At 38.0% G+C, this 26,177-nt stretch overlaps 1 protein-coding gene across 5 annotated transcripts in view; it reads left to right on the plus strand.

Annotated features, from left to right (window-relative positions):
* PHIP (pleckstrin homology domain interacting protein) overlaps positions 1 to 26,177 on the plus strand; it is a 115,398-nt gene that overhangs the window by 13,279 nt on the left and 75,942 nt on the right. For 3 of the 5 annotated variants that reach the window (XM_061989473.1, XM_061989474.1, XM_061989475.1), the window contains 6 exons: positions 7,035 to 7,195; positions 17,683 to 17,904; positions 18,447 to 18,547; positions 25,021 to 25,091; positions 25,881 to 25,981; positions 26,094 to 26,134. In XM_061989473.1, the coding sequence (XP_061845457.1) occupies positions 7,035 to 7,195; positions 17,683 to 17,904; positions 18,447 to 18,547; positions 25,021 to 25,091; positions 25,881 to 25,981; positions 26,094 to 26,134 (697 nt within the window). Of the gene's footprint in view, positions 1 to 7,034; positions 7,196 to 17,682; positions 17,905 to 18,446; positions 18,548 to 22,243; positions 22,322 to 23,710; positions 23,744 to 25,020; positions 25,092 to 25,880; positions 25,982 to 26,093; positions 26,135 to 26,177 lie in introns of those variants that run through there. The other 2 variants (XM_061989476.1, XM_061989477.1) reach the window with 2 other exon arrangements.

Below are 26,177 nucleotides of genomic sequence, written 5' to 3' on the forward strand. Positions count from 1 at the left end.
TTTTAAAACACGTTGGAGATATCAGAATGAAAGAAGACTGTTTTGCATAGTACTGTGACTTGCCCCATGGTATATAGTTTTTAAAGGGAAAAAGAACAGTGTATGAAGCCTGTGGCAGCTGGAGTTCAAAGAAAGTTGTAGAATTGTCGTGATAGTGGAAATAAATGTTAAGAAAAATAACTTTCAGACTCTTTTTAGGGAAGAACAAGTAAGGCTCTCTAAATAAATGTTATTTTTATTGAACCTTTTGCAGAGCACTGAATATTTTCAAAATTACAGTTATTTCAACATACCGCTCTTTTATGACCAATAATTTCCTTTTCTAAACATTGAGATAAGTGCTGGTAACTGAATGTTTTCAACTGTGAAGTGGGTTTGAGTTTTTCGGATGTCTGGTTCAGAGTTGTGTGTTAAAGCGTATGGTTTTGATTTATCTTATCCTAGTCTGATCCTCTCAATGAAATCATAAACTGGAATGACAATTCTTTTACAAACTGAACCAGAAAAATTTGTTCTGTTTCCTTAAGTAACTTCTCTGTTTTCCCCTGGGAAGGCTCTATTTTATCTATTTGCCCAACAAACAAATTTGGAACCTATTGTTCTTCAGGCTGTATTTCAGGTGGAGAACTCCCTGACGTCTGAGGACAGAAAAGATAATGAAGTCTTTCTGTCTTGTGCAGGAAAACTTAATTTACATTTCAGTGAACATACAGAAATACTAATTTGTTTCCTAGCCTGATGAGTCAATGCAATTATGATGCTGATAGGATATTCTTTAGAACTAAATTTTTTTGTGTGTTGTGCCAGCTGCCTTGTAGGTAGCTGCTTTACATGCAACTAAAATACATTTGTACAAATATGTACTTCTCCAGAAGACTACAGAATATCTGTAGAACATAACAGAGAAACAAAACTTGAATATGGAATATTATTTTTCCAGTTGGTATCACTTGTGTAACATATCTTGCAAAAAGTTGAAGTACTTAATTAAGAACAAAAAAGAGCTATGTCACGAGCTAATATTCTTTCTTAAAAGTCCCATCTTCTTGAATGCAGAAAAATTTAAATGAATGAAAAAAAACCTCTTTCAGCAAAATTCAGGATCTGAAAAAGCAGAGAACCAAAGCATTGTGGGCTCAAAGCTCTTGGAGAAGCTGACTACTCAGGTGTGAAGACCCGAGTGAGACTAGCTGTTCACACTAGACAATGGGGAATATTTTTTCCCCAGCCAGTGGGTATATCTGCCTTTCAAAAATAGTATTCCATGGTTTTGCTGACTAGTCCACTTCAAGAAAGTTCTGCAGGATTTTACACTTTTCTCACAGTTCCTTTGTTAAATGATGCTGCTATTTTGGCTGTACAGAAAATGGAAGGTTCTAAAGGTGGTGTAACTATCTGTCTTTAGAAATACAGTAACTATATTAGCCCTAAAAGCTAACCAGAGAGTACTTTGTGTAACTCTGTTATTCTATTATTTATAGTAGAAAACTAAAAGACAAGACCACCTTTTGTTGAAGGATCTATGTAAAAGTAACATATTGTTACAGGTGTTTATTCAAGACTAAAAGTAAATGGCTTCTTGTTATGCAAGATGAAATGAGCTATAGAAGTGTTATAGTAAAATACTATTTGAAATCAAATACTATCTACAAGTGGGATTGCACTGAAGTCAGGGAACAGTTTGGAAATGCTTGGGATTGTATAGCTTTCTTTTGTTTTTAGCTTCCTGCCTTTCAAAATTTCTCATCTCCTGTTAGTGTGAAGCAGTAAGGGTTGGTAATTACTTTCATTGACCAAATTAATAAAATTAGATGTATATAGAATGCTTTATATTTTCAGAAATGCTTCAGTGAGGAGTTGATATACTTTGCTTTCACAAAAAGCACAGAGACAAGTTCTGGTTTGATCAAATTGCTAGCTGAACTACTTTACTTGATTGACAATCATAAATAAGCCAGGAGTACTGTGCAGAGTTTAGAAGTTGAACAGAAACAGTTGTAGGAAGGTAGAAGTCAATTTGAGCTGCTTTTTTGACCTTGGACATATTTACAGAAGGTGGGGAAAAAACCCTCTAATAACCCAAAACTGAGTGCTTGGTGCATTTAGTCTTATTGACTTGAAGGAGTCTATCAATGAGTCTCTTTTTAATTATTACTTTATAACAGCTGTGAATGCCTTATTCATTAAAGGCACGTCTGGTCTCTCGAGTTAATGCGACTTGATTCAATATGGGTAAGAGCTATAAGTGAAATGTACTCTTTAGGTGTCCCTCCAGGTTTCTTCTGAATCTGGTTCTGTTTTAGTGTGAATGGAAGTGGAACGAAGGTAGATTCTGTTCCTCAAAATAGACCTTTATTAGTTAAATACATCTCCAGAAAGGAAGAAAATGAAAGATAAGCTGTAGTGATATTTGTGTGTGGGTTTTTTGTTTTTGTTTTTTTTAATAAATGTAACTTGATACAAGATTAAATTGGGTTTATCACTGACAAGTGAATCAGGCAGATTGCTATCCCCCATCTTTAATGTATGTTTCATGTTCCAGGATAAGGCCATGTAAATATTATGATGGAATCAGTCACTTTGGTAAAACTAAAATAAGAAAGCCAAGGAAAAAAAAAAGTCAGCTTAGCTAATACTGCTGTATCTTTCAGATACCCAAATTTGTCTTTCTTTTAGAGAGTGCTGTTTTTCTCTGAGCTCCTTGTTCTGGTTTAGGTGAGGAGTAAGTTAGAGACATTCTAAAACCCTGAAGGCATTCAGTTGGTGCCTGTTGCATGCCTTTTCAATGTGAGAAAATCTATGCACTTTCATAAGTTCCATGACAACTCTCACCACTTTACCTTCATGAGCTTTATGTTTGATCGTTAAGTTTTTCTGAGGGACACAAAACAAGAATGTAATCTTGATTCTTTGAGGTTTCAGTTTAAGGTTGTTGGCAGCAATGGATTTTAACAGTAGAAATGAGATTTTTAAAAAGCAAAGTTTCTTTTTATTGTTTAAGAGCCCAACTCTCCATTCACAGTTTAGTTTTCTGAATGACTCTTATAAAAAATGAATTTAAATTCTTAACTTTAGACCTTGAGGTTAGAACCTTTAGGTAAAGAATCCCACGTTTCTCACCTTACCCCACTTATTTTTCTTCTTGTTTTTTAAACTCTACTAAAGGGTCCTGAGCAACTTGTATTTGACTGACCCTGCTTCCAAAGGAGGATTATACTCGATGATTTTCAGAGGTCTCTTCCAACTTTGACAATTCTGTGATTCTGCAGTTAGTGAAATGAAGTTTCTTCTGGCATTAAATCTGATGAGGGATATTAAAGGAATTAAAAAAATGACTTTTTTAGGTCTAACAGCAGCAGAAGGAAGGGTAGGGCCTGGTGACAAAAGACTTGGAAAAACTGAGACATTCTTTGTTCTCTTGGCCTGAGTCTTCATTGATAATATCAGCCTTCAAAATTTTCAGTTGTTTTTTTACTCCCTTCATCCAACCCTTCTTCTATTCATGTTGACTGACTTTCAGTAAGGCCCAAGCAATGTTCTTTTAACTCTTCCTGGGATAATTTAATCTTCCTTCCCTCCCTTATTGTGTATAAGTTGTGGCTCCCACTGCTTATACCTTATCACTTTTCCTCTTAATACCTCACTTGTCCATATGGACTCATTTGTGTGAGGCCAAGCAAAATTTAAGCAAAGACAGAAAACTTCTTATATGACTAAATCAGGAGAAATTAGATTTGCTGTCATAGGAGTTTCTAAAATTGTGCGTTTTTTTCCAAATGCAGTTAAAACCAAGCTAAAATAGATTGGAGACCTGACAGACATCTGTACTAGATATGGGTAACAATCAAAACGTAAGGCGTATAGTTAATACAAAGGCATTATTAAGAGCTGATAGCCTTTCTCACCTTGGCTTGCACCAGAAAAAGAATTTTTACTGTTTGGCTGGAGGAATTTATTTTTGAAACAGCTGTTTTTCATTTTTGTCTGTATTCTGGAGGAAAATGAAATAAATAAATGTTGCTGTGCTAGCAAAGTGTGCAGGTAACACATTGCAATGGTCAGTGTTCGAATTAAAGGTTGGGAATAGGTCAGTTGGATCACTTGGCAGAGTCAATGAGTCAAATTAGTTAAACATGGTCAGGGGACTGGAGCATCTTCTTTATGAGGAAAGGCTGTGGGAAGTGGGGCTGTTTAGTCTGGAGAAGAGGAGACTGAGGGGATCTCATTAATATTTACAAATATCTAAATGATGGACAAAATATCTAAATGGAGGTTAGGGCATCCCTTTTTTCTGTTGTATCCAGTGACAGCACAAGGGGTAGTGGAAAGAAACTGGAACATAAGTTCCATTTAAACAGAAGAAAAAATATTTCACTGCTCAGGTGAGGGAGCCCTGGCACAAGCTGCCAAGGGAGGGTGTGGAGGCTCCTTCTCTGGAGGTCATCAAGACCTACCTGGACACGTTCCTGTGTGACCTGGCCTAGATAGACCTGCTTTAGCAGAGGGGTTGGACTAGATCTCTAAATGTCCCTTCCAACCCCTACCTTTCTGTGATTCTATGAAATGAAATGGCATCTCGAAAAGCAATGGTGGATGTGACTATTTTGTTTAAAACAACACCACCAAAAAATTCCACCCAGTTTTGAAAGTCTTTTAAAAATTACATGTTTATGGACAGTGTTTAAACCCGTGGCTGATTGATTCTCCCTATGCCAGTTGCCTGATGGTAAAAAAATCGTTGCATGAGGGTCAAAAACTTTATTCCTGTAGAATGTAAGTTCATAACACTGTTTTTCCCCATGTCAAAACTGAATTCACTGAATTTTGTTTTTAACTAGTTTGGGGATTTTTGTATGTTTTATATTTTGATCAAGGCCAATGAGTCAGATCACAGTTTTCTTGTTTCCAGTATGACAGTGTTGCTTCTGATTTACTGAACAAGTGGCATTTTACCAGTTGAGTTTCCAAGGTAGATGTCAACTAGTAACAAGTTGCCCATTGCCACTTCATATCAGCAAGAATATAATCAGAAATACTGGCTTAGGTTCTCTTAAACTTAATTTTCTTCAGTGGTCTAAAAACAAACCCCAAAACCAAAAACCTCAACAAAAAAAAAAACCCAACTTGAAATTTATCTCAAGTTTTTCCATGAATTCAGATGTATATTAGAGATTACATGCTTACATAAAGTCATTTTCTATCCTAAAGAGTCTACTTACACTTTCGATTTAATGACAGAACATCTCTGCAAATTAGACTACTAGTTAAGATTTTTTTTCCCTTCTTGTGAGCTTTCATTTGAAGGCATTTCTAGAAGCTGATTTCCACCAACTGTCTCCATTTTACAATAAGAGAAAACAAAAGGTAAGTTCTGAGTAGGCTGAGATTATTGTATAAGCTCACTTTATTGTTGTGACAAAGACCTTCCTTATTGTGTATGTATGTTTGGGGGTTTGTTTGGATTTTTTTTTTTGATGTTGTATTTTTTTTAAACTGTAGGATGATTTGTCAGAAAACAAGTCTAGATTTATCTTGTGACTGAACTAATCTCGGTTTCCTGCTGTTCTAATGTAGACTGTTGGCAAGGAAAGGCTTATAAAGCAACTGCAACTGCATCTTCTTCTTGTATACGGGCAGGGTGAAGAGGGTATAGTAGAGCCTTAGGCAGTAGTGACACATTGACTTAAAAGTCCCTTGCTCCACAGCTAATAATCCTGCTCCTTCACAAAGCATCTTGAACTAGGGAAACTTCCTTGAATCCTTGGGCTTCATGAACAGTTAACTGAAGTGTTTCAGGGCTCTTCTCAGGACCTGAGGCAAATGGGCTTGGCAGTTGTCCAGACCACTAAGTGCTTTTGCTCCTTATAGAGTAGCTACAATCCAGTTTGCATATTTAATGTTGTTTGACCTGTGCTGACTCATGAACCAATGTCTGGTTGGTCTTGGCCAAAACCAAGCATCAGGAGAGATTTGCAGCTGTTTCACAGTTGATGCTAGGAGAAGGACTGTGATTCAGTGCCTAGACTCCTGCCCTGGTCCTGCTCAGAAAGGTCACTTGTAAAGAATGACTAACCAGAGTAGCAATGAATAAGTACTGTCTTGGCACTGATAGACCATGTGGACATTGCTGAGAATTGTTTTTTACCTTTCATGTATTCAGAGGCTGGGGGTCTGAATATATTACCTGCTGCATCACAGTTCTGTGGAACTGTAAATAGCTATTGCCATTCTCTGGTCCAATGATATGGGAGGCTGTTTGACTAGTGTCTGTGCATTCATGCAGATAAGCATTACACTCTGTTGCTTTAGCGTTGCTTGTGTTGCAGGTTGAAATTAATAACACTCAGCTTTGTTGTCTTTACTGAAGTTCTTGATGGAAGGTTTCCATCTTGTTAAAGTAGATTCCTGCTCCTGGATCTTCTTTGCTTTTAAACTTGAACCCTGACTGTTTGAGTGAAGCTGCCTTAGTCAAAATCAGAATTTTCTGTAAGGTTTTGCTAAAGTTGTATGTAAATTTGTATTTGGTGTCGTTTAATGTTGGCTTAGCTGTGATGGGCAGCAATATTCTTTAAAAAAAAGAATCTGATTGTCTTGCAAGTTGTGGATAAATATTTCATTGTCGAGATCTCAAAAAACCCTGAATTGCCTTGGATAAGAATTGAGCCTGTGCTGATCTTCTGTTAAGAGCTTTGTAGAAGCTCTTACACTTGTTAAATTTGAGGTACTTTTCCGTGGAAGCTGCCTCAGTTTCTCATACTAGGTATAAAGTGAGAAGCACATGTTTAGGCACTTGAGGTTGAAAGTTGTATTGTATCTTTACACTCCGCCTGGTGATTTGATACTTTTCTACATGTCTGTATCATAGACTGCTTTTGTATCTCTTTTTTCCCTAAGTAGGGCAAAATGAACTCCTGTAGAAAGCTCTTTATATGGCAAGTGGTTCAGCATTGAAACTTTGTATCCTGTTTAAGTATTTTAGTTTATGAACCCAATATAAATGCTATCTCTTCTTTTTTTCTTTCCCCATTTGGTAGTGGATACCCTGTTTTCAAGAAAACTAAATGGAAAATACAGACTTGAACGCCTTGTTCCAACTGCAGTCTATCAGCACATGAAGATGCACAAACGAATTTTAGGACACTTATCTTCTGTATACTGTGTAACTTTTGATCGGACTGGCAGGCGAATATTTACTGTAAGTACAATATAAAGTACAGATAGCATGTCACCTAATTGTTTCCAAGAATTACAATGTACTGATGTGTGTATCAAGAGTAGGTAAATGCTCTACTCCTGTTACATTCATATATGATTCTTAAGAACCATGCTGATGTTAACATGTTAAAATGGTTTTGGAATACATGTCTTAAAGCTAAATGTGATGGTGATTGTTTATTTGTGTAATTCAGTCAGAAAACTTGCTCTGTTTGTAGTGGAAAAGGATCACCTTCTGTAGATTCCTTTCTCTGAAATTGTTTCCTCTAGCAAAAACGTATGTAATAGAGCGGACTGCGAGCACTAATTTGATTAGGAAGTCAGATAAGACAATCAATATGTAATTAAAGAGTACTTTGTTTCTATAACTTTTTGTTTAATTTGAAGCATGATTATTTAACAGTCTGATATACTTAGGTTTGGGAAAACATATTGAAAAAAACTAGAATGCTGGATCACAGAGTGTGTTGTAACAAATGTTGGGCCACAAGGAATTGTGTTTATGGTACCCCAGCAACTTTTTTCAACTTTTACCAGTGTTATTAATATTTATAACGATTTGTTTCTTGGTTTTGATGCTCTTGTAAAAGAAAAAACTTGAATGTCTGAAATCAGTACTGAAATGGTAAGTTTCCCAAAGAATGGGAATTATGAAAACCGATACGTGTCAGTATAGTTTGGGTTCCTTGGTAAGCAGTCAATTTTATTAGAGCCAAAGATCTCAAAAATACACACTTCATACTAGACTAGGACACTTTGGCTGCACTTAATACCTTCCCACAAACACAGGATATAACTGATACTTTGTGGGTCCAGGAGCTTGATTGTGTCCTTTCTAACCACCTGGCAGGTAACTTGACAAGTGCAGATGGAAATGCAGTTCAGTTCCACTTCATGTCTTGCTGTCTCCTAAAATTCTTTCAGGGTAGTTGTAAATACAATTCACCCTTTCACCCACATGGATTTTGATTTGTTGCATGGAGGCATGTGTGGTTGCAACATTTGCAGTGTTTTGAACAGACCTGTTTCTTTGTTCATGTGTTACTTCAGGCTTAGCAGAGACCTTTTTTTCAAGTTTCTTTACCTTTCAGCAGCAGGCTAAGTCCCTCAGCAGTCATAGGCATTCAGTTCTCGTGTCCTGTAGTTTATACATGATTAACCTATCAGGAAAAGGATTCTCTGTTGTGGGTTTATTGTATATGTGACATGACAGATTAGATTAGAGGTTTTATACTTAGAGGTACCAAGTATAAAAATAAACTATGCTTACTCCATTCACCTCTAAATAAAAACTTCTGTTTATGCTTTCAAGATGAAGTGCATAAAACACTTCTTGTTAACGTCTTATGAATCTTCATGTTCCTAAAGTCTTGCCTTTTCCAGAGATAAACTAAACTTTGTCTTGGGTGCATTTGCAACGATTATTCCTTGTTGCACGTTCCCTTAATTTTTGCAGTCTGATTGAAAAGTGATTAAAGAGAGAGAATTCTCTTGACTCTAACAGCAAGTTGTTTCCAAAAGAAAAGTAGAAGAACCCAAAATAAAATGAGGGGAGCAGTATTGCTTCTGCAACCCCAGGGCTTTGCTGACAGATACACTGGTGTCCTGGTATGATTGCTTGAAAAAGATCTCAGTTTAGATCATGATTACTCCAATCTAGTGTGAAATAAAGTGTCCATTATAATGAATTGTGGCTGCTGAATTTTCACTTTAGAAAGCCTAAACAGAAGTTCTTACCTTTGTGTTCTTGGGTAAATCCAATGTTTCTGTGGATGTCCGGCCAGTGGGTTGTTGGTTTGGGGTTGTTGGTGAATGGAAAATCAATGAGTTTTCCATTGACTAGGATCTCAACCAGCTTGAGACTTGAGCAGAGAGGAACCTCATGAGGGTCAACAAGGACAAGTGCAGAGTCCTGCACCTGAGGAGGAACAACCCCATGCACCAGTACAGGCTGGGGATTGACCTGCTGGAGAGCAGCTCTGCAGAGAGAGACCTGGGAGTCCTGATTGACAATAAACTAACCATGAGCCAGCAATGTGCCCTCATGGCCAAGAAGGCCAGTGGCATCCTGGGATGCATCAAGAGTGTGGCCAGCAGGGTGAGGGATGTTCTGTTACCCCTCTCCTCTGTCCTGGTGAGGCCTCATCTGGAGTCCTGTGTCCAGTTCTGGGCTCCCCAGCTCAAAAGGGACAGAGAATGTGCTGGAGAGAGTCAGGATGTCAGGAGGTCGGGATATCCCTTTTTTTATGGTATCTAGCAAAGGGACGGGGTAATGGGATGAAGCTGGAACAGAAAAAGTTCCATTTAAACATAAGAAGAAACTATTTTACTGTGAGGGTGAGGGAGCCCTGGCACAGGCTTCCCAGGTAGGGTGTGGAGACTCCTTCTCTAGAGGTCTTAAAAACCTGTCTGGACCTAAAACTACATGCTAACGTGACCTGATCTAGGTGGACCTGCTTCTACAGGGATGTTGGACTAGATGATGCCTAAAGGTCCCCTTCCAACCCTACCATTCTGTGATTCTGTGAGTTGTCTGCCACATTCCAGTAAAATCAAGGTTGCTGTGTCTGGTTGGTGTAGTCAGTGGACAAATAGTCATGAACTGTCTTCTCGTAATTGCATCCGCAAAATGAAACGGTGCCAATTCTTTTCAATCAAAACCACTATAATTTCTAAAGTCCCTAGTTAGTAGGAATAGGAATTTCTGATAAAAAGTAGCCACACTTCATTCCAGACATGTCTGGTGCCAGCATGTAAATTTGCATACATCTGTAAGGAATCATTCATGCTCTGTTTTTACTCAACAACCTCCAGCATTCAGTGAGACATTAGCTAGATAGTAGGTTGTTTTAGATTTATAATTGATTCTAGAAAGTGCATCATAACTATTTCCTTTTGCTTCCAACCTAAGAGGGATTGAAAGCCTCCAAATTAAAGTTCTACTTATGTTTTATATTAAAATGATCTCACCACATTTTTGCGTCAGTCTTTTGGGAGGTATTACCTTTGCTGGGAGGAAGATGCTTTTGGTTTGCCTAGAGGCAGTGAAAACAGAACATCATCCAGTTGCCCTGGCAGCTAGTATGTCTGCATTAGGTTACATAGCAAGGGGAGGCTACGACGTGGCTGCTGTGAGAAGCTTCATCTGTGTCTGTCAGAACCAATGCCAGACAGTGCCAAGGCTGAGCCCATCAGTGACAGTGGTAGCACTACTGGGAGAATGGATTTAAGGCAGAGTGGGGTGAAGGGGAGACCTGAGCAACTGCAGTTGGAGAGAGGAATAAGAATATGTGAGAGCAACAACAACTCTGCAGATGCCAAGGTCAGTTAGGTAGGAGAGGAGCAGAGGTTTCCCTGCAGCACGTGGTGCAGCCTACGATGAGGCCCTGTCTCTGCAGCCATGGAGGCTATGGGGGAGCAGAGATACACCTGCAGCCCAGGGAGGACCCCACACCAGAGCCGGTGGGTACCCAAAGGAGACTGTGACCCTATGGGAAGCTCATGCTAGAACAGGCTCCTGGCAGGACCTGTGAATCCATGGACAGAGAGGAGACTGCACTGGAGAGGTTTAGTGTCAGGACTTATGACCCTGTGGGGGACCCAAACTGGAACAGTCTGTTCTTGAAGAACTGCACCCCATGGAAGGGACCCACACTGGGGCAGTTTGAGACCATAGCCAAGGGGAAGGACTAGCATTGGAGAAGTTTGTGGAGGACTACCTCCCATGAGAGAACCCCACACTGGAGCAGGGGAATAGTATGAGGAGTGATACAGTGCCTTTGGGCACCTGCTGTCCAGTCAGAGTCAACCCACAAAAGATCATCCTTTTACCTGTCTCGGGTTTTCTTCTGAATATACAGAAGTATTCTCAATATACCAACTGCCCAGTCTTTGTAACTTAGAGTTTTTTATTTTTTTAATTACGTGCAATTAAGGCATGTTTACTTGTAAGACACAGCTAAAAGACCTAAAAGCCATGTGTGAAGAAAACCTAATTGTTTTTGAGACACTGTGTTCTGGATCTTTTAAAAAGTGTGACTTGAACTCCTGCAAGGTAATAGAAACAAGCATTGTATTCTCTCATTCCCGTGCTACTTAACTTTCTAACTGCACCCTTATCTTGCTCTCGCCTCTGAAGTTACTCTTTCTAGGGAATAATGAACAGTGTTGTGTAATAGTCTGTGTAAGATTTCCAACCCAAGATTAATTTATATATTTCTTGGCAGTTTTACTTCAGCCCACAAGTTTGTGCAGTGGCAGGAAAGGGAACTAGTTTTGCTCCATATCTTGGCAGCCCTGTCATCAGTTCCTTCTTGGTGCTGAACTTGCTCTAGGATTCAATTTTGACAAATGCTTTTTAATAGGCACATAGTTTGTATCAGTTGTAGACATAACCTTGGAAACCTGAACTGTGGTGTGAGCCAGTGCCAGTGCTAGTAGAACTACAAGACTATTTTAAGAGTTGTGAATTGTCCTGTTCAGATAGAATCCTGTGTATATATTTGAACTCTGATGTTTTCTTGCCAAGATGCTACAGAATATACAATTTTATCTTGATTTTTTTTTTCTTTTAACCTCCTTTTTTGTGGGTTTTTCTTTGTTTGTTTTTCCTTTTTTCTTGTTGAGACTTGCTCACAGTGGTTTCATTTTTCTCTGCAATGGAGATTTACAATGTATGCCTCTATATAGCTATGCCACAGCCAGCTGGTGGGGAGCAGACTTGCTTTATGCTGATCTTTTTCCTTGGTTTGCTGTTCTTAAGAAGACCTTGGAGGTCTCTCCAGGTGATGTTAGGTCCCACAACTATATTTTTTTTTCTCTTGCTGACTGTTTTGCTGCTTTTAAATTGTCTATATGCAAATTGCTCTCCATCAGTTATATTTTGAAAGCTGCATTTTAGGGGTCTCAAAATGCAGGTTGGGTTTATTAGGTGACTTTTTCTCTTTTTTTCCTATTTTCTTTCTGTGCTTTGAACAGTCTGTTCATCCAGTACAATTACTGCACTCCGTAAGCTTACTGTAAAGTCAGTAGCTTATTCATAATATTGATGTGTAATGTGAGAATCGCAGAAAGTGGTTTATATAATCCATATAGCTCCATAGACAGAGTATTTTTATTTATTTTTAAGAAAATTTGGGCACCTCCAAGGAAAACACAAAGTCTAGACTATTATACAGCTAGTTAATAGCTTCATTCTGGTCTCATGCATGTACTGCTTTAAGAAAGATTAATCCACACGTGAGTGATTTCCACCCTCTGTAGTGTTTGGTTTCTGTTGTCATTTAACCCCAACTAGCAACAAAACACTGTGCAGCTACTCACTCATTCCTCCCCACCTTGCCTTGTGGGATGAGCAGGAGAATCACAAAAGAAAAGTAGAACTTGAGGGTTGAGATAAGAACAGTGTGGTAACTAAAATAAAACAACAATAGTAATAATAAAATGACTGTAATGAAAATAAATATAACAAGAAGAGATAGAAACAAAACCCAAGGAAAAAAGTGATGCCCAATGCAATTGCTCACCACCTATTGACTGATGCCTGAGCAGTGATTGGCCTCTCCTTGCCAGATGCCACCAGTTTATACACTAGGCATGATGCTCTATGGTACGAAATAGCCCTGTGGCTAGTTTAGGTCAGCTGTCCTGGCTGTGCTCCCTCCCAGTTTCTTGTGCACCTTCTCGGTGAGACAGCATAGAAAACTGAAGTCCTTCTCTTAGGATAAGCACTACTTAGCAACAGCCAAAACATCTTTGTGTTATCCACTTCATTCTCCCACTAAATCCAAAACACTAGCCCTGTACGAGCTACTAGGGAAAAAAATAAGTCAGTCCCAGCTGAAACCAGGACAGTTCCCTCTTCCCTCCTCCTACTTTCAGGTCACTCTTTTGAGCACTGAGACTGTTATTTGTCAGTATCAATTTTACATACATGCATGCACACACTTTTTAACTTTTCTGCATCTGGGGCTTTTTTTGGTGGTGACTCCAGTTTCTTGAGGAATACACAAGCTTGTTTGTATTCTTAAGTCTCATATCATAACAGTAGAACAGAATGAGATGATATTATTCAGATTATCATTGCATCGAGTAGGGGTAGAATTTGAACCTTTTTGAAGCTTTAGATAGAGAAGTGTTAATTTGAATCTAGAAATAAGAACAGTTATGAAAACTTACTGAGTAGCATGGGAAAACCCCAAATCTGGTTATTTAATAAAGAGCTCGTGTGTTTGTTTTAAGGAAGCAAAGGGATTAAAACTGAATCCTCTTAGAGCTTTGTAAGCAGAGTTTAGATAAAAAAGGGTCCCTTTTACTCTCTAAACTGCTTATAAATCTCTAAACAGCAAGTTTGCTAGTCCTGTTGTAAACCCATATTCATTTGTTCATTGGAATTAATTTGGGAGTGTGCATTACTGAGCTTGTTTACCAACTTCTTTCCACTTTATTTTTCCTTCTCCTTAGCTTCTCAGTAACTTACAAGTGAATAAATCAAACTATAAGGGAAATTCACTTGTGTGTATATGGTTATAAAAAACATTCTGTGACTGAGCTAATAATTTAAACTTTTTTTTGTTTGTTTGTAAAAATAACAAAGTATTTCTTTCTCTTTCTGTATTCAGTATGAGTGAGGTTTGGATCCTTTTCAAAAGGCTTTAAATGCAAACAACTATATTTAATTACTGTTAAACACCTGTAAACTTAAGAGATCCTTGAGTCATCTTCTTGTAGAAGTTCTAGGTAGGTCAGCATCTTATTGGAAGGTACTAAATTCTACTTATTAGTTAAAGCCTATTTTGGAAGGTGATTTACTTTTCACGTAGATGTTTGACCTGAGCTAAAAGTAGCGATAAAGGTAGAATAAGATGCACAGTAAGCTCATTTATTGAGTTTTAGTTCAAAGCATCTGAATCAAAGTTGGTTATCTAGAAGGAAGCTGGAATTTCATGAGTTTGATAAAGATATTGAAGGGAAAAGAAAATAAGTAAAAATATTGAACACTTTTCCCTATTCATACAGTCTAACATGGTGAAGCAAAGTGCAAAGACTGCAAATGCTTGGTGTAGTTTATGAGAATAAGGTTTGAAGTTTTCAGGTAATTCAAGAAGATATGTTCCTGTGTGACCTGGTCTAGGTGGACCTGCTTTGGCAGGGGAGTTGGACTAGATGATCTCTGAAGGTCCCTTCAAACCCCTGCCATTCTATGATACTATGACTTTTGAGATTTGTGCCAAATAATTGGATTAGTAGTTACATTGCTATGTTGTGGTTAAAGTGACTTCTGAAGTCCTAGCTTAGATAAAAGCAAGATAAATTACAGAATTTGTGTTGTACTTGCTGTTAGACTGCTCTGAAATATTTATTTATTTATTTTTAAAATAATGCTCTAAGAGTATTGGAGAACTTGAAGAGTAATCATAGAATTATAGAATGGTAGGGATTGGAAGGGACCTTTAGAGATCATCTAGTCCAACCCCCCTGCAGAAGCAGGTCCACCTAGATCAGGTCGCATAGGAACATAATGCTTAGAAAAGAGTTCTGGCACTGTCCAAAGCTTTGGAAAATTATGTTTGTTAGTAAGGTGCTCTAGTATGCTTGATGTGTAGAACTTCTACTGTAAATGCAAAGGAGTGTTTTGATTATTGTGCAATTTTGTCTACTTTGAGTCCTGTTCTAAATGCATTAACAGAGTTACTTCCAATTAGAACAGCTTAATCAAGGGCTTTGTTGATTTGTGTCGTGGTAGAGGTGCTGAAAGTGTGTAGGGGAGAGTAACCTTTTTCTTATATCTACTGAAGGATGAGAAAAGCAGAGTAAGAGGCAAATATGGGGCAAAAATGTGCCCAGGGCCAAGCAGGCCAATGGCATCCTGGCCTATATCAAGAACAGTGTTGTCAGCAGGAGCAGGGAGGCAATCATTCCTCTGTACTTGGTTTTGGTGAGGTCGCGCCACTTTCGGGCCTCTCTCTACAAGAAGGACATGGAGGTGCTGGAGAGGATCCAGATGCAGGCTGCCAAGCTAGGAAAGTATTTGGAGCATGTCTGCTATGAGGAACAACTGAGGGATCTGGGGCTGTTTAGCCTCGAGAAAAGAAAGCTCAGGGGAGACCTTCTCACTCTCTACAAACAGCTACCTGAAAGGAATTTGCAGGGAGGTGGGGATAAGTCTATTTTCCCTAGTGACAAGCAATAGAAGAAGAGGAAATGGCCTCAAGTTGCACCAGGGGAGATTCAGGCTGGATGTGAGGAGGAATTTCTTTGCTGAAAGGGTTGTCAGGCATTGGAAGGGGCTGCCCAGGAAGGTGCTGGAGTCACCATCCCTGGAGGTGTTGAAGAGATAGTTGGATGTTGCATTTAGGGAAATGGTCTAGTGGTTGATAGGACTGGGACAAAGACTGGATTGGAAACAATTCTATGAAAGGCATCTTTCTCTATAGAATGGCCGACTTGGTAAGGAGAATGTTTGAGCAAGAAAGATGTGGGAGGCAGACAACAAATAAGTCACATGAAGAAGTGATGAGTCAGGTGGGTAAGCAAAGAGCATGAGGTGGTGTAGACAAGAGAAACCCTGAAAACAACAAAAAGGGCTAAAGGAGGCCCACCTCAAATGTACACACATAAATCAAGAAGTGCATTATGAGGAAAACTTTCATGCTGGGTTAAAATGTCACTGATGCTCCAAAGTAGCCTCTTTGCTTGTGCTAGAGAGAAAGAACTTCTTGTCTGAATTGATTTAATTAATACAGGAAGAGAGAAACTGCTGTGTAAAACTGCCTGGGAGCGAGAAACATTCACTGAAAAAGTAAGCCTGAGGAAGTTGCCTGGTTTGCAGGGTGTTGCCACAAATGAGGATGTGAATATAATTGTTAGGCAACTGCAGGTATACTGTTCCCCTCCTTCTCACAGATACTAGTTTTGAATTGGAACTAAGGTCGTGAGTAAAATTTAGCTGCCTTTTCAATCAGAGAATTGAACATCTTTATAGTAACAACATAAAGTTAAGGAAATAAAGGGAAATAAATTGTTCATCAGCATTAAGGTCAACAATGTAAAATCCTTCCATGCATTCCAGTATCTGCAGGCTGTATCTGGGTTCCCTCTGAAAGCATTTCCTAGAGTGCTTGCCCAACTGTCCAGTGAGGCAGCTCTACTTCCCACCACGTGACTGTGGTGGTGAGAACTTGCCAAGCTAGGTATTGGTTTTCTGGGACTGGGCTGTCTGAACAGTAACTGATTTGAGCTGTGGCAGTGGGGGATTTCTATAGTTAATGTAGACTAAAAAGTATACCAAATAAAGATGATCTATGTCATTTGCCTGTTTACCAAAGCTGTAATGTTAGTAGTAGTATAAGTAACCTCTAAATATTTGTTCAAACATTTGATGGTTAGATGTTTCTGTTTACTGAATGCTTACCAGTCTTTAAAAACCTTGACTGTTGGTCCCTTTACTTTGGATGCCTTTTAATAAAAGGTGGACCATAGTTTTTTCCTTGTCTTCTGACTTCGGTGCATATATACTAGATAAACTTTTGCAGAGTAGGCAAGTGGAAGAGAAAAATCCTAAAGTGACATTTGTAACGGTGACACCACATTGTAACTTGCCATGGTACCTGTGTGTGTCCAGAAGCAGATCAGTGAACCAGATATTAAAACCTAACACCCAACTTTGTATTGTTTCTGATCCTAAGGAAATTAATCAAAAGTTTACAGCAAATCTCCTCACTCAGTGTCTCTGTGCAACATTCAAATGTCATTGTATTGATCGAGGTGCAAAGATACTGAGACTTTCAGGGAGGTGTGGAAATGCAATGAGACATGTAGAGCTGGGTTCTGAAAATTTCACTAGGGCAGTGAATTTGTTGTATACAGGCAAGCAGCTGTTAAGGCCATCAAAGTATGAATAGGTAAATGAAGCCTCTGAAGTTTGTTGAGAGAGTGGTCATTTCAGTGTTTGTTGATGTGAATTTCAAAGCAGATTTATAGTACTTAGTAATGGAAGAGCTGTTCATACAGACTCTTCACTTGTTACTGTGGTGAATATACTAACACTGGTAGGGCATGAAGATCACACTAGGAAGATAAGAAACATAAATGAGTATAATGCTGAATGACAAACACAGTACCAATTCATAATTCATGTTCACATTTAATGTAAATTTTCATTCTAATGTATTGCAACAGCTTCTTTAGTTTGCACTGGACTTCTGGGAAAAGTGTCTTACTGAAGAACATAAATCCAACTTGCAGTAGGATTTGTGATCTGTATTATAAATGTGTTTATGCTTTGTGTATACTGTTGAGAATTAATGTAATCTTGTGTTTTGAATGCAGTGTGGAAAACTGTTCAAAGCTTGAAGGGGAATATATATCTATGTATGCCACATCCTGTTTTTCAGTTCATTTGGATTTTACAGTTAACTAACACAACAGCTAATGGTATGGTTGAAATTATTTCTACCTTACTTCTAGGGATCAGATGATTGCCTTGTGAAAATCTGGGCAACAGATGATGGAAGGTTGTTGGCTACCCTGAGGGGGCACGCAGCTGAAATATCTGATATGGCAGTGAACTATGAAAACACCATGATAGCTGCTGGAAGCTGTGATAAAATGATCAGAGTTTGGTGCCTTCGAACGTGTGCACCCTTAGCAGTTCTGCAGGGCCACAGTGCATCTATAACATCACTGCAGGTAGGTTTTGCTTGTGAACTCACCTGAGCAATAAAATGCATGATGTGACTGAAAAAGGAACCTAGGGAGAATGTTCTAAATAAATAAAAACGTTTGCCTGGCAACTAAGCTGTGAAGTGAGAAAGAATCTTCATGGTACAAACTGTGAAATAACAAGTATTAATTGTCAAAATGCATGACCCTTGAAAAATGTCAGACGTAATCCTTGTGGAAAAGAATTTCTTGACGCATGGAGGTAGTTCTAGTTTGAAGTATCATTCCTTTGCAGGCTGTGATTCTGAGTGCAGGTACATGGAGTAAAAGCTGTAGTCACTGCTGAATGCTTTTATTTGTTTCTATTTAGATTTGTATGTGTTGCATAATTTGGGTTGTGGGGTGGAAGAACCTGGAGTGCTTTGGCAAGTAATCCAGAAAGGTTGTTCTGAAGAAAGGCAGTGACTCTTGAGTATTTTTTTGGTGACAAGTCAATAATTTGGGGAACTTCTTGGCACATCTGGAACAGATTAACAGGACATCTTTTCTGTTTTCTTCTCCCACCACAGTTCTCTCCACTGTGCAGTGGCTCAAAAAGATACTTATCTTCAACCGGGGCAGATGGAACAATATGCTTTTGGCTGTGGGATGCTGGCACCCTTAAAATAAAGTTAGTTGCTATTTTATTTGTTATTTCTTTTTTTTTGTGTGTAATTAAGAATGTGCAAATATTGGAGAAAAAATTGACTAAGACAAAACTTGTCACTGGATGGTTCACTGTGTGATTATTCTGATGTAGCTATAGCTTACTTGCTTATCTTTGAAGGACTAAATGGATAATACAACATTTTGTGGAGTGAAGCAAGTAACAGTACACCCAGTTTTGCTGTATTTCTGTTTTTAGTTACAAAATCTAATGATTTTTTTGTAATATGATGTCGAAATTAATTCTTTTTAGTTCTGTTCTTATCTCTTAATCCCAAATGAAATTATATTGATAAAATTAGTGTGATTTATAATTGAAAGTCCAGGGTTTTTTAGAAGACAGTACTGTCCTAGGATAAATTAGGACAATGTATTTTGGATATTTTTTCTTTCTGCATCAGCTTTTCATAGTTGCTCTTTACATTAGCATGGAAGGAGACAGAATTCTTGGTCAGCTGTGTGTTGGTGCCTGAAGTTTCTGCTTTTAAAGTGTGAGATATTAAAACTGTTGTCAGGACACTCAAATAGAGATAGTGGATTTTTAAAATTTTAACTTGTTCAGTGACTTGCAAGTGCTTTTTGTTCTTTCTTTTCCTTTATGACAAAATATCTGTAGCTTAAAATTTGCAAGTAGTTGTTTTAGTAATCATTAGTGATTTAACTTTGCGGTTGAGATCTGTTCTTACAGATGTATTATCCTGGCAGGCAGGTTCTGTTTTCTTGCAGTTTTGGTAATTGCTGTTAGAATTTCTTTCTTGCAATGTGTCATGGTTAAGCAGAACTTTTAAATATATTTGCCCAGGTACCTCTCTAACTGTCTGGACCTGAACTATTTTGATATTCTCTGGGTATTTTGACTTTTTTTTTGATACTGTAGGTGAAGCTGTTTCTCAGAGTGTTAATCCTCCGCTGCCTGGTGCATGTTGTAATCAAAGTGACACTTTACTGAGGAGAGGAGGTGGTGGCTTACGTGCTTATTTTTAGTGTGAAGTGGTGGCAACTTCTCTCCTTCATTTTTCTTGAGGTCTCTTAAGTCTGAACTCTTAATGACAAGATGAAATCTTAATCTGCTTAATAGGTAAACATTTTGAGCCCACATTTCTCTCTTCTTTTTACTTTTTTTACTTTTTTTCTCCTTTTCCTAAGTAAAGTGAGTCAGTGGAATTGAATTTAGAGAAATTATGTCATTAAAGAATAGAGGAATCCATGAGACTTTGATGTGCTATACTATATGAGCCGAGAGATGAATGTTTAGGGATCATGAATGTTTGGATGAATCATGGAGCTGGATGGGATTCGTCTTCAGATAAAACTTAGGGAAAGCTGAGAAAGCTGGCATCAGTTATTGTAGAGGGTTCTGAACTAATTTATTTCCATAAGGGTATGTAAGTATAGAACAAAAATTTTCAGTGATGTGCACTCAGCAAATATTAAAAGAATAAAAGATTTTTGAGTAATGCTTTCATGTGTAAGTAGTCACAACAGATGTGATCAGATGGTGGCACAGAGAAAACAGATCAGTTCAGCTGTCTTGTGCAGCACAGCAAGGAAGTGGTTTGGTAACCCGAGTCATGCCAGTGATTTATGTTGCTTAATGACAGAGTAAATTTTGAGACAGGAATTTGTGTCATCATTACCTTCTGTTCTGGAAATGTTTTATATGCTGTATTTGAGAAGACAGAGGAACTCTTTAAGCTCCGTTTCTTTAGTCTGGAAAAAGATGAATGATGTGGATGAGACTTAGTCATGAGTGACTTGAGGAAGGCGTGTAATGAGTAATTGCTTGTTGACCTTGCTAGAGGGTATCATGTGAAGGTAGCCAATTCTGAACTGGAAAAAAATGGTTCTTTCATAAGATAACTCACAATTTGTAAATTCCTTACCACAGGGTATTATGAAGATCTTGAAAGACATTCCTATGTTCTCTTTCTGTTCACACATATCCAATTTTTGGCTACTTTCGAGGCAGGATTCCAGTCTTAGATCTTTATTTGAACTTGGTAGAGCTGTTACGTATTTTAACTTGGTCCAAAAAGCATCAATTATTTCAAACTTGAGAGAAATGTGCTAAAGTCTAAATAAGAAACTGATGTGTCTTTTGGGACTGTGACATAACTGTCACTTAGGATATCAAAATAGGTGGACACTCAGAAAAGTCTTAATGTAGCTCTTCCTGAACTGAACAGTATACTACTTCAGGGGAATTAGTTAGTTACAGAAGGTTCTGCTTAGTGTGACAAACTATAAACTACTCTAACTGTGGTTCAAGTAAACCAAAATAAATGATGCTGGGAGACTGAGTCCAGTGCAATTTTCCACAAGGAGGCTGCATTGAATGGACAGTGCATCTCAGTGGTGGGTATATGTTGTTATAACAGTTTTCAATGAGCTTGATTGCGCTTCCCTCACATCTTTAGATCTGGATCTGTTTTCAGAACTGTGGAAACACGTCAGGCTCTTTCCACATCTATTCAGTAATGTGCGGGGGGGAAAATGAATGCCAGCAATGTAAGAGCATCAAAGGAAAGAAAACTTTCTGTTAATTTTTTTTCATAAAGCCCTTTGTGAGGCTATTTTTTTAAATAGGATGTGTAGGCCATTTGGAAGAGGGAGTAACTGGTGGGGTGGAAAGTTTGGCCTTGCTTTTATCACTATAGTGAAAAATCCAGGCTTACTTCTGTTCAGTATCTCTAAAAAGGAGGAAGGCTGGCAGAAAAAAATAAGATCTCTTACCATAGTTATTCAGAATCTGAGCTTACTGCTCTGTATCTTGGTCCCAGCATCACTCCCACCCCAGGAAGCAGAAATGGAAACTTTCAAGCAAGACCAAAAGCTAATAGTTGTACAGGTGAAGGGTACTGTCACAGGCTTAAGTCAGGACTTGATTACATGCTTATCCTGAGCTTGACTGCAGCCTATATATCAAGAATACATTTGTTATCAATGTATATCATCCAATACTTGAAAAGAGGACTGGTGGGGAAGTCTTGACATTTCATCTACTTAGAAGAAGAAAAAAATTATATAACATCCCCCTCAGCTTTTTATACTCAACACTACTTGAGTCATCTAGCAGTGAGTTAAGGTTATGAGGTTATGAGCTGTTGGGAAGGCTCATGATGATCATGTGGTTGATTGTAGCTTCAAGATGATTGGCAGTGCCAGCCGTACTTTGCTGAACTTTTTAATGAAATCTAGGAAAGACAGTGTTTGGATAGACACTCCTGTGTTCAGTGTGTTCTCAAAAATAATCAGATTTGTTTTTAACTTTTTTTTTTTATCTCTGCAAATGTTTATTTTGTTTTATTCTTAGATCACAAAAATCCTTGTGTTCAGCTTTGCTGGCAGCTCAGCTGCAGTATTAATAGTATCTCTGAAATTAGGGGCTTCCTGTGTTGGTCTTCCAATTTTTTTATAATCTTGTTAATTGAGGCATGTTCAGTATCTAGGTCACACACGTGGCCCAGGCAGGGGATGCTTGGTGACAGAACTCTGTTCTGATAAACTGCAGGGGGACACTTTACAGTAGATTTGGTGCCATAGGATGAAATAGATAATGATTCGTCTGACCGCAAAATCTCCATGTTACTCAGAACAGTCGGCCTTGTGAACATGTTTCTGTGACTGATGTGAGTGCATGTTCTGCATGGAGACTCCTGTTTGGTGCTTGCTCCTCTTTGAGTGAAGAGATTTCTGACCAGCCAGTTACCATATATGCCTAAAAGCAGTAATATTCCAGGTAGGTGAATTTGGGTTCCAAACAGATGAACAGTAAAGTTGGCTGTTGCTGCAGGTAAAGAAGTCAAAGAATCTGGCACAAACAAGATGGGAAAACAATTAAAAATGTAGGCAATCAAAACTTTCCCATTAGTCTCCTTTTACTACTCTGGATGGTAATAGAAAACACAAGATCTAAGACTCTATGTCAGCTGACAGTAGGGAAAAGAGAGAAAATCAACCTTGGGTCATTAGGAATTGAAGAATAACCTACCTCAGGCTTAAGGGACAATTATTACAAATAGTCAGTGCATCAAAGCTAAATTAGTTGTACTGCAAAATGTTTGTATATGTATCCTCTTTGAGAAAGATGCTGAGTTTTCTTGTTATTCTTCTGCCACCTAGGTTGGATCTTGTTTGAATCACAAGTTTCTAGTGTTATTCTATTACTAGCAGACCATATGAACAAGGCAGCAGAACTGTCTCACAGATTTGGGTAGAGGAGCTTACTATACTGCATTTCTCCTTTTCTATTTCCCCCACTATAATTTTAAAAACGAAAAAATATTGGGAAAAACACATACTGGTGATTTTGGCATTCCTGTTTGGGATAAGATGCTGATATCTCAATTGTCATCCGTGTGGTGAGATACTTCCCATCTGCTTTCTTAAGCAGAAGACACTTGATGTTAAAGAGGCTGGTTACATATAAAAATTTAGACATACTGAGCCTTATTCATTAGTTTGTGAACAAAATCTTAATTTGGAAAAGTTATATCACAAATCTCTTTTCTGGGAAGAAGTCTTGCTTTAGTCACTACATGTCCAAAATGAGGTCTCCAGGGCTTGGATCAGATAAGTGCACTATTGCTCTGTTTTGAAGATGAGAAGCTTGAGATGTTTATATGGATGTGTGCCTTAGTTGAAGCACACAGACCAAATTGCTTCTTTGCTGCTTGGAGTGCAGGTTGTATTTTTACGGCAGTACCTCTCATTTCTGGATCCATGTCGAACTTAAGATAGGTCTCATCCAGGAGTAAAATGATTCACCAAGGCTTTTCTGGATCTCTCTATGAAATGTTTGTGAACGTATCTTAGTGCCTTCCAGCCACTTCATAATTGGATTGAGAATGTTTGTAACTTGATTTCTGAACATTGTTTTGTCCCCTTCCCTTGCTCTGCAAAAGCACCGATTGCCCAGTTCATTTTGCAAAAAACAGTTTTCTCTGTCATAAAGTAATGTAATAATCTTTTGTCTCTTAGTGCCTAAGATAACACATATTAGAGAGACATAAGCTGGAGAATTTAGCTTGGTTATCCAAGCTAGAATATAAGTGCATACTGGCTCTGTTTTGCAGCTGTCCAAACTCCAAAGGCAGAGTTCACAAACCACAGTGGAAGAAAACGGCAGCCTATTTATCTATTTACACTTGCTCCAAATTATGTAAGCTGTATATTGAATCATCTGATAGTTCTTTCTATGTTAGTATCTCAATTAAGAAGGGTTTAAACTGTTTTGTAGAATAGATTGTTGTCTTGTTTAGTGCATCTTGATGTAAAGTTTCTTTGTCGTGAACAAAACTCCTAGAGAAAAGTTGGCAGAAACAGTCTATGCTGAATGGTCAGCTTGGAGAAATATTTCTTAACTGATTGTCCTTGTGTTTATCACCTTGTTTTATGCACGTGTCACTACAGTTTAATGTTTACTACACTACAGTTTAATGTTTACTACTTTATATGAAGTAGCAATAGGTGATTAGTGGAGAAAGGTCTCATGCATCTGCCTTCTGACATGAATTATATGGACCATTTTGCTTTTAAAGGAGAAAATTTTGGATGTTATGAATATGCATTCTTCTGTGTTAAAACTAATCTCTAGTGATGACAGTTGTGGGTGTAATGCTGCTGTTCTCTAGTGAGTTTATTCTTTGAGTGAAGATTGCAGATGGCATACTATGCAAGTCCACCTACTGATTTGAGGTTGCTGCAGTGCATGAGCAGAATTGAAGTAATGACTGAAGAGCCAGGTCTGATTTGGTTTGCTTTTCTACATTCTTAAAGTACCACATCCACTGAAGCTTTAGCTCTGCTTGCACCGTTTGAAGTGTTGTAAAATGCCTACAAGAAAGCACAAGCCGTAAAGTAAAACCCCTTACAAACATGTAGCCAGGGTCCTGACATTCGTTGGGCACTACTTGAAACTAGCTCACAGAGAATATATGTCCTCTGAAGAAATGAGTATAGTCTAATAATGTGGAAAACTTGGAATTTATTTAAGTTTCGTTTTTATATTTGTATGTTATTTTTTATGACAAGCTGTTTCTCCCTTGTTAAAGCAGCTGTGTGCTGCAGGAGAAAAAGCAGAGTTCCAGTGCACATGGTGGTTTAAAATTGAACATCATGGGCAGCTGTCTGAAGTGTCTTCTGCTTTGCTGGTGACTTAAAAGGAGAGTGTTTTGTATAGCAATATTAGACGGGAGAGGAGAATGGTATTTAAGTTGTGATACAACTGTCCTTGATACATAGATTACTTGGTCCATCTGGATGTGTTATTTTCCTGAAGATCAGATCATGAAGCATAGTTGCACAAAATTGTTTATAGATGGGCAGCCATCTGTTCTTTCATAGTTAATTTTGTCCTTCTGTGCTTTATTTCTAAGATACTGACTTATTTTTCTAAGCCCTGTTAAGGAAATTATTTAACTGTTTATTTATTTGTAGCCCAAGGCCAACAAAGTTTACAGAGCGCCCTCGGCCTGGAGTCCAAATGATCTGCTCTTCTTTTAGTGCTGGTAAATGACTTTTTTTTCCCCCCTTTTTTCTTCCTTGTATCAATATGAGAAGTCATATGGAGATTAAAATAAGGTATTATACAGTTACTGTAGCATAGTTCTTTTTAATGAGATGGATTGAGTTTAAATAACTATTAAAAAATCCCAAATATTTAAAGTAGAAGTTCAAGAGCCTGTGCATTAACTCCTGGTGATATGGAAATTCTTGAAAACAATTAAGTACAAAATATTGAAAGGAAATGTTTTAAAAGGCTTGCACTCACAAGACATGATGTATACCTTTTTCTTAGAGTGATTCTAACAGTTGACTTTATCTGAGATGGAATTTATAGGGATTGAGACAAGAAGGTGTTGATTACCAGGTTCTCACGGTCTGATTTCAGAGTTGACAATGCAAGAATGCAATATAAATAATTGCATAAAATGTCAAAATGACAAACTTGTTTTCACAAAATATACTGGAGCTCTAGTTCCATTCAGTTTTTGTTAAGATTGAGGTTTCTAAGGGCTTAGTCACAAACAAATTACAGTAGTTAGCTAATCTTTCAGATATGTCTGCAAATGCATATTTGCCTGACAGCAAATGTGAGGTAATTCAACTCCAGTTAAACTTTTGAGTTTCTAAATCTTGTTTTTCCTTAATGGTCAGTTACAGACATATCCGAAATGAGGTACAGCTATAACTTTAAGGGAGTAAATATAAGTATTCAGTGTTACAGACATTTGAAAATACTGTATTAACGTTAGATTGCCCTTTTTTCTTAAGACTTATATGTTTGTTTTTCTCAGGTGGAATGTTTTTGGCCACTGGGAGTACAGATCACATCATTAGGGTTTATTTCTTTGGATCAGGTCAGCCAGAGAAGATATCAGAGTTGGAGTTTCATACTGTAAATACTTTTTAAAAAATTACTTATGTATTTGATTAAAATAATTTTTATAGAAAGTCTGATAATTCAAAGTAATACTTGGGGTTTTTTCTTTCTGCTCTTTTTTATATAGGATAAAGTTGACAGCATTCAGTTTTCTAACAGTAGTAGCAGGTAAGCACGCTATTCTGAGCTATTTTTTGTGGACATTTGTAAA

This window comes from Colius striatus, chromosome 2 (genome assembly GCF_028858725.1).
Source record: "Colius striatus isolate bColStr4 chromosome 2, bColStr4.1.hap1, whole genome shotgun sequence".
In the NCBI taxonomy this organism is placed as follows: Eukaryota; Metazoa; Chordata; class Aves; order Coliiformes; family Coliidae; genus Colius; species Colius striatus.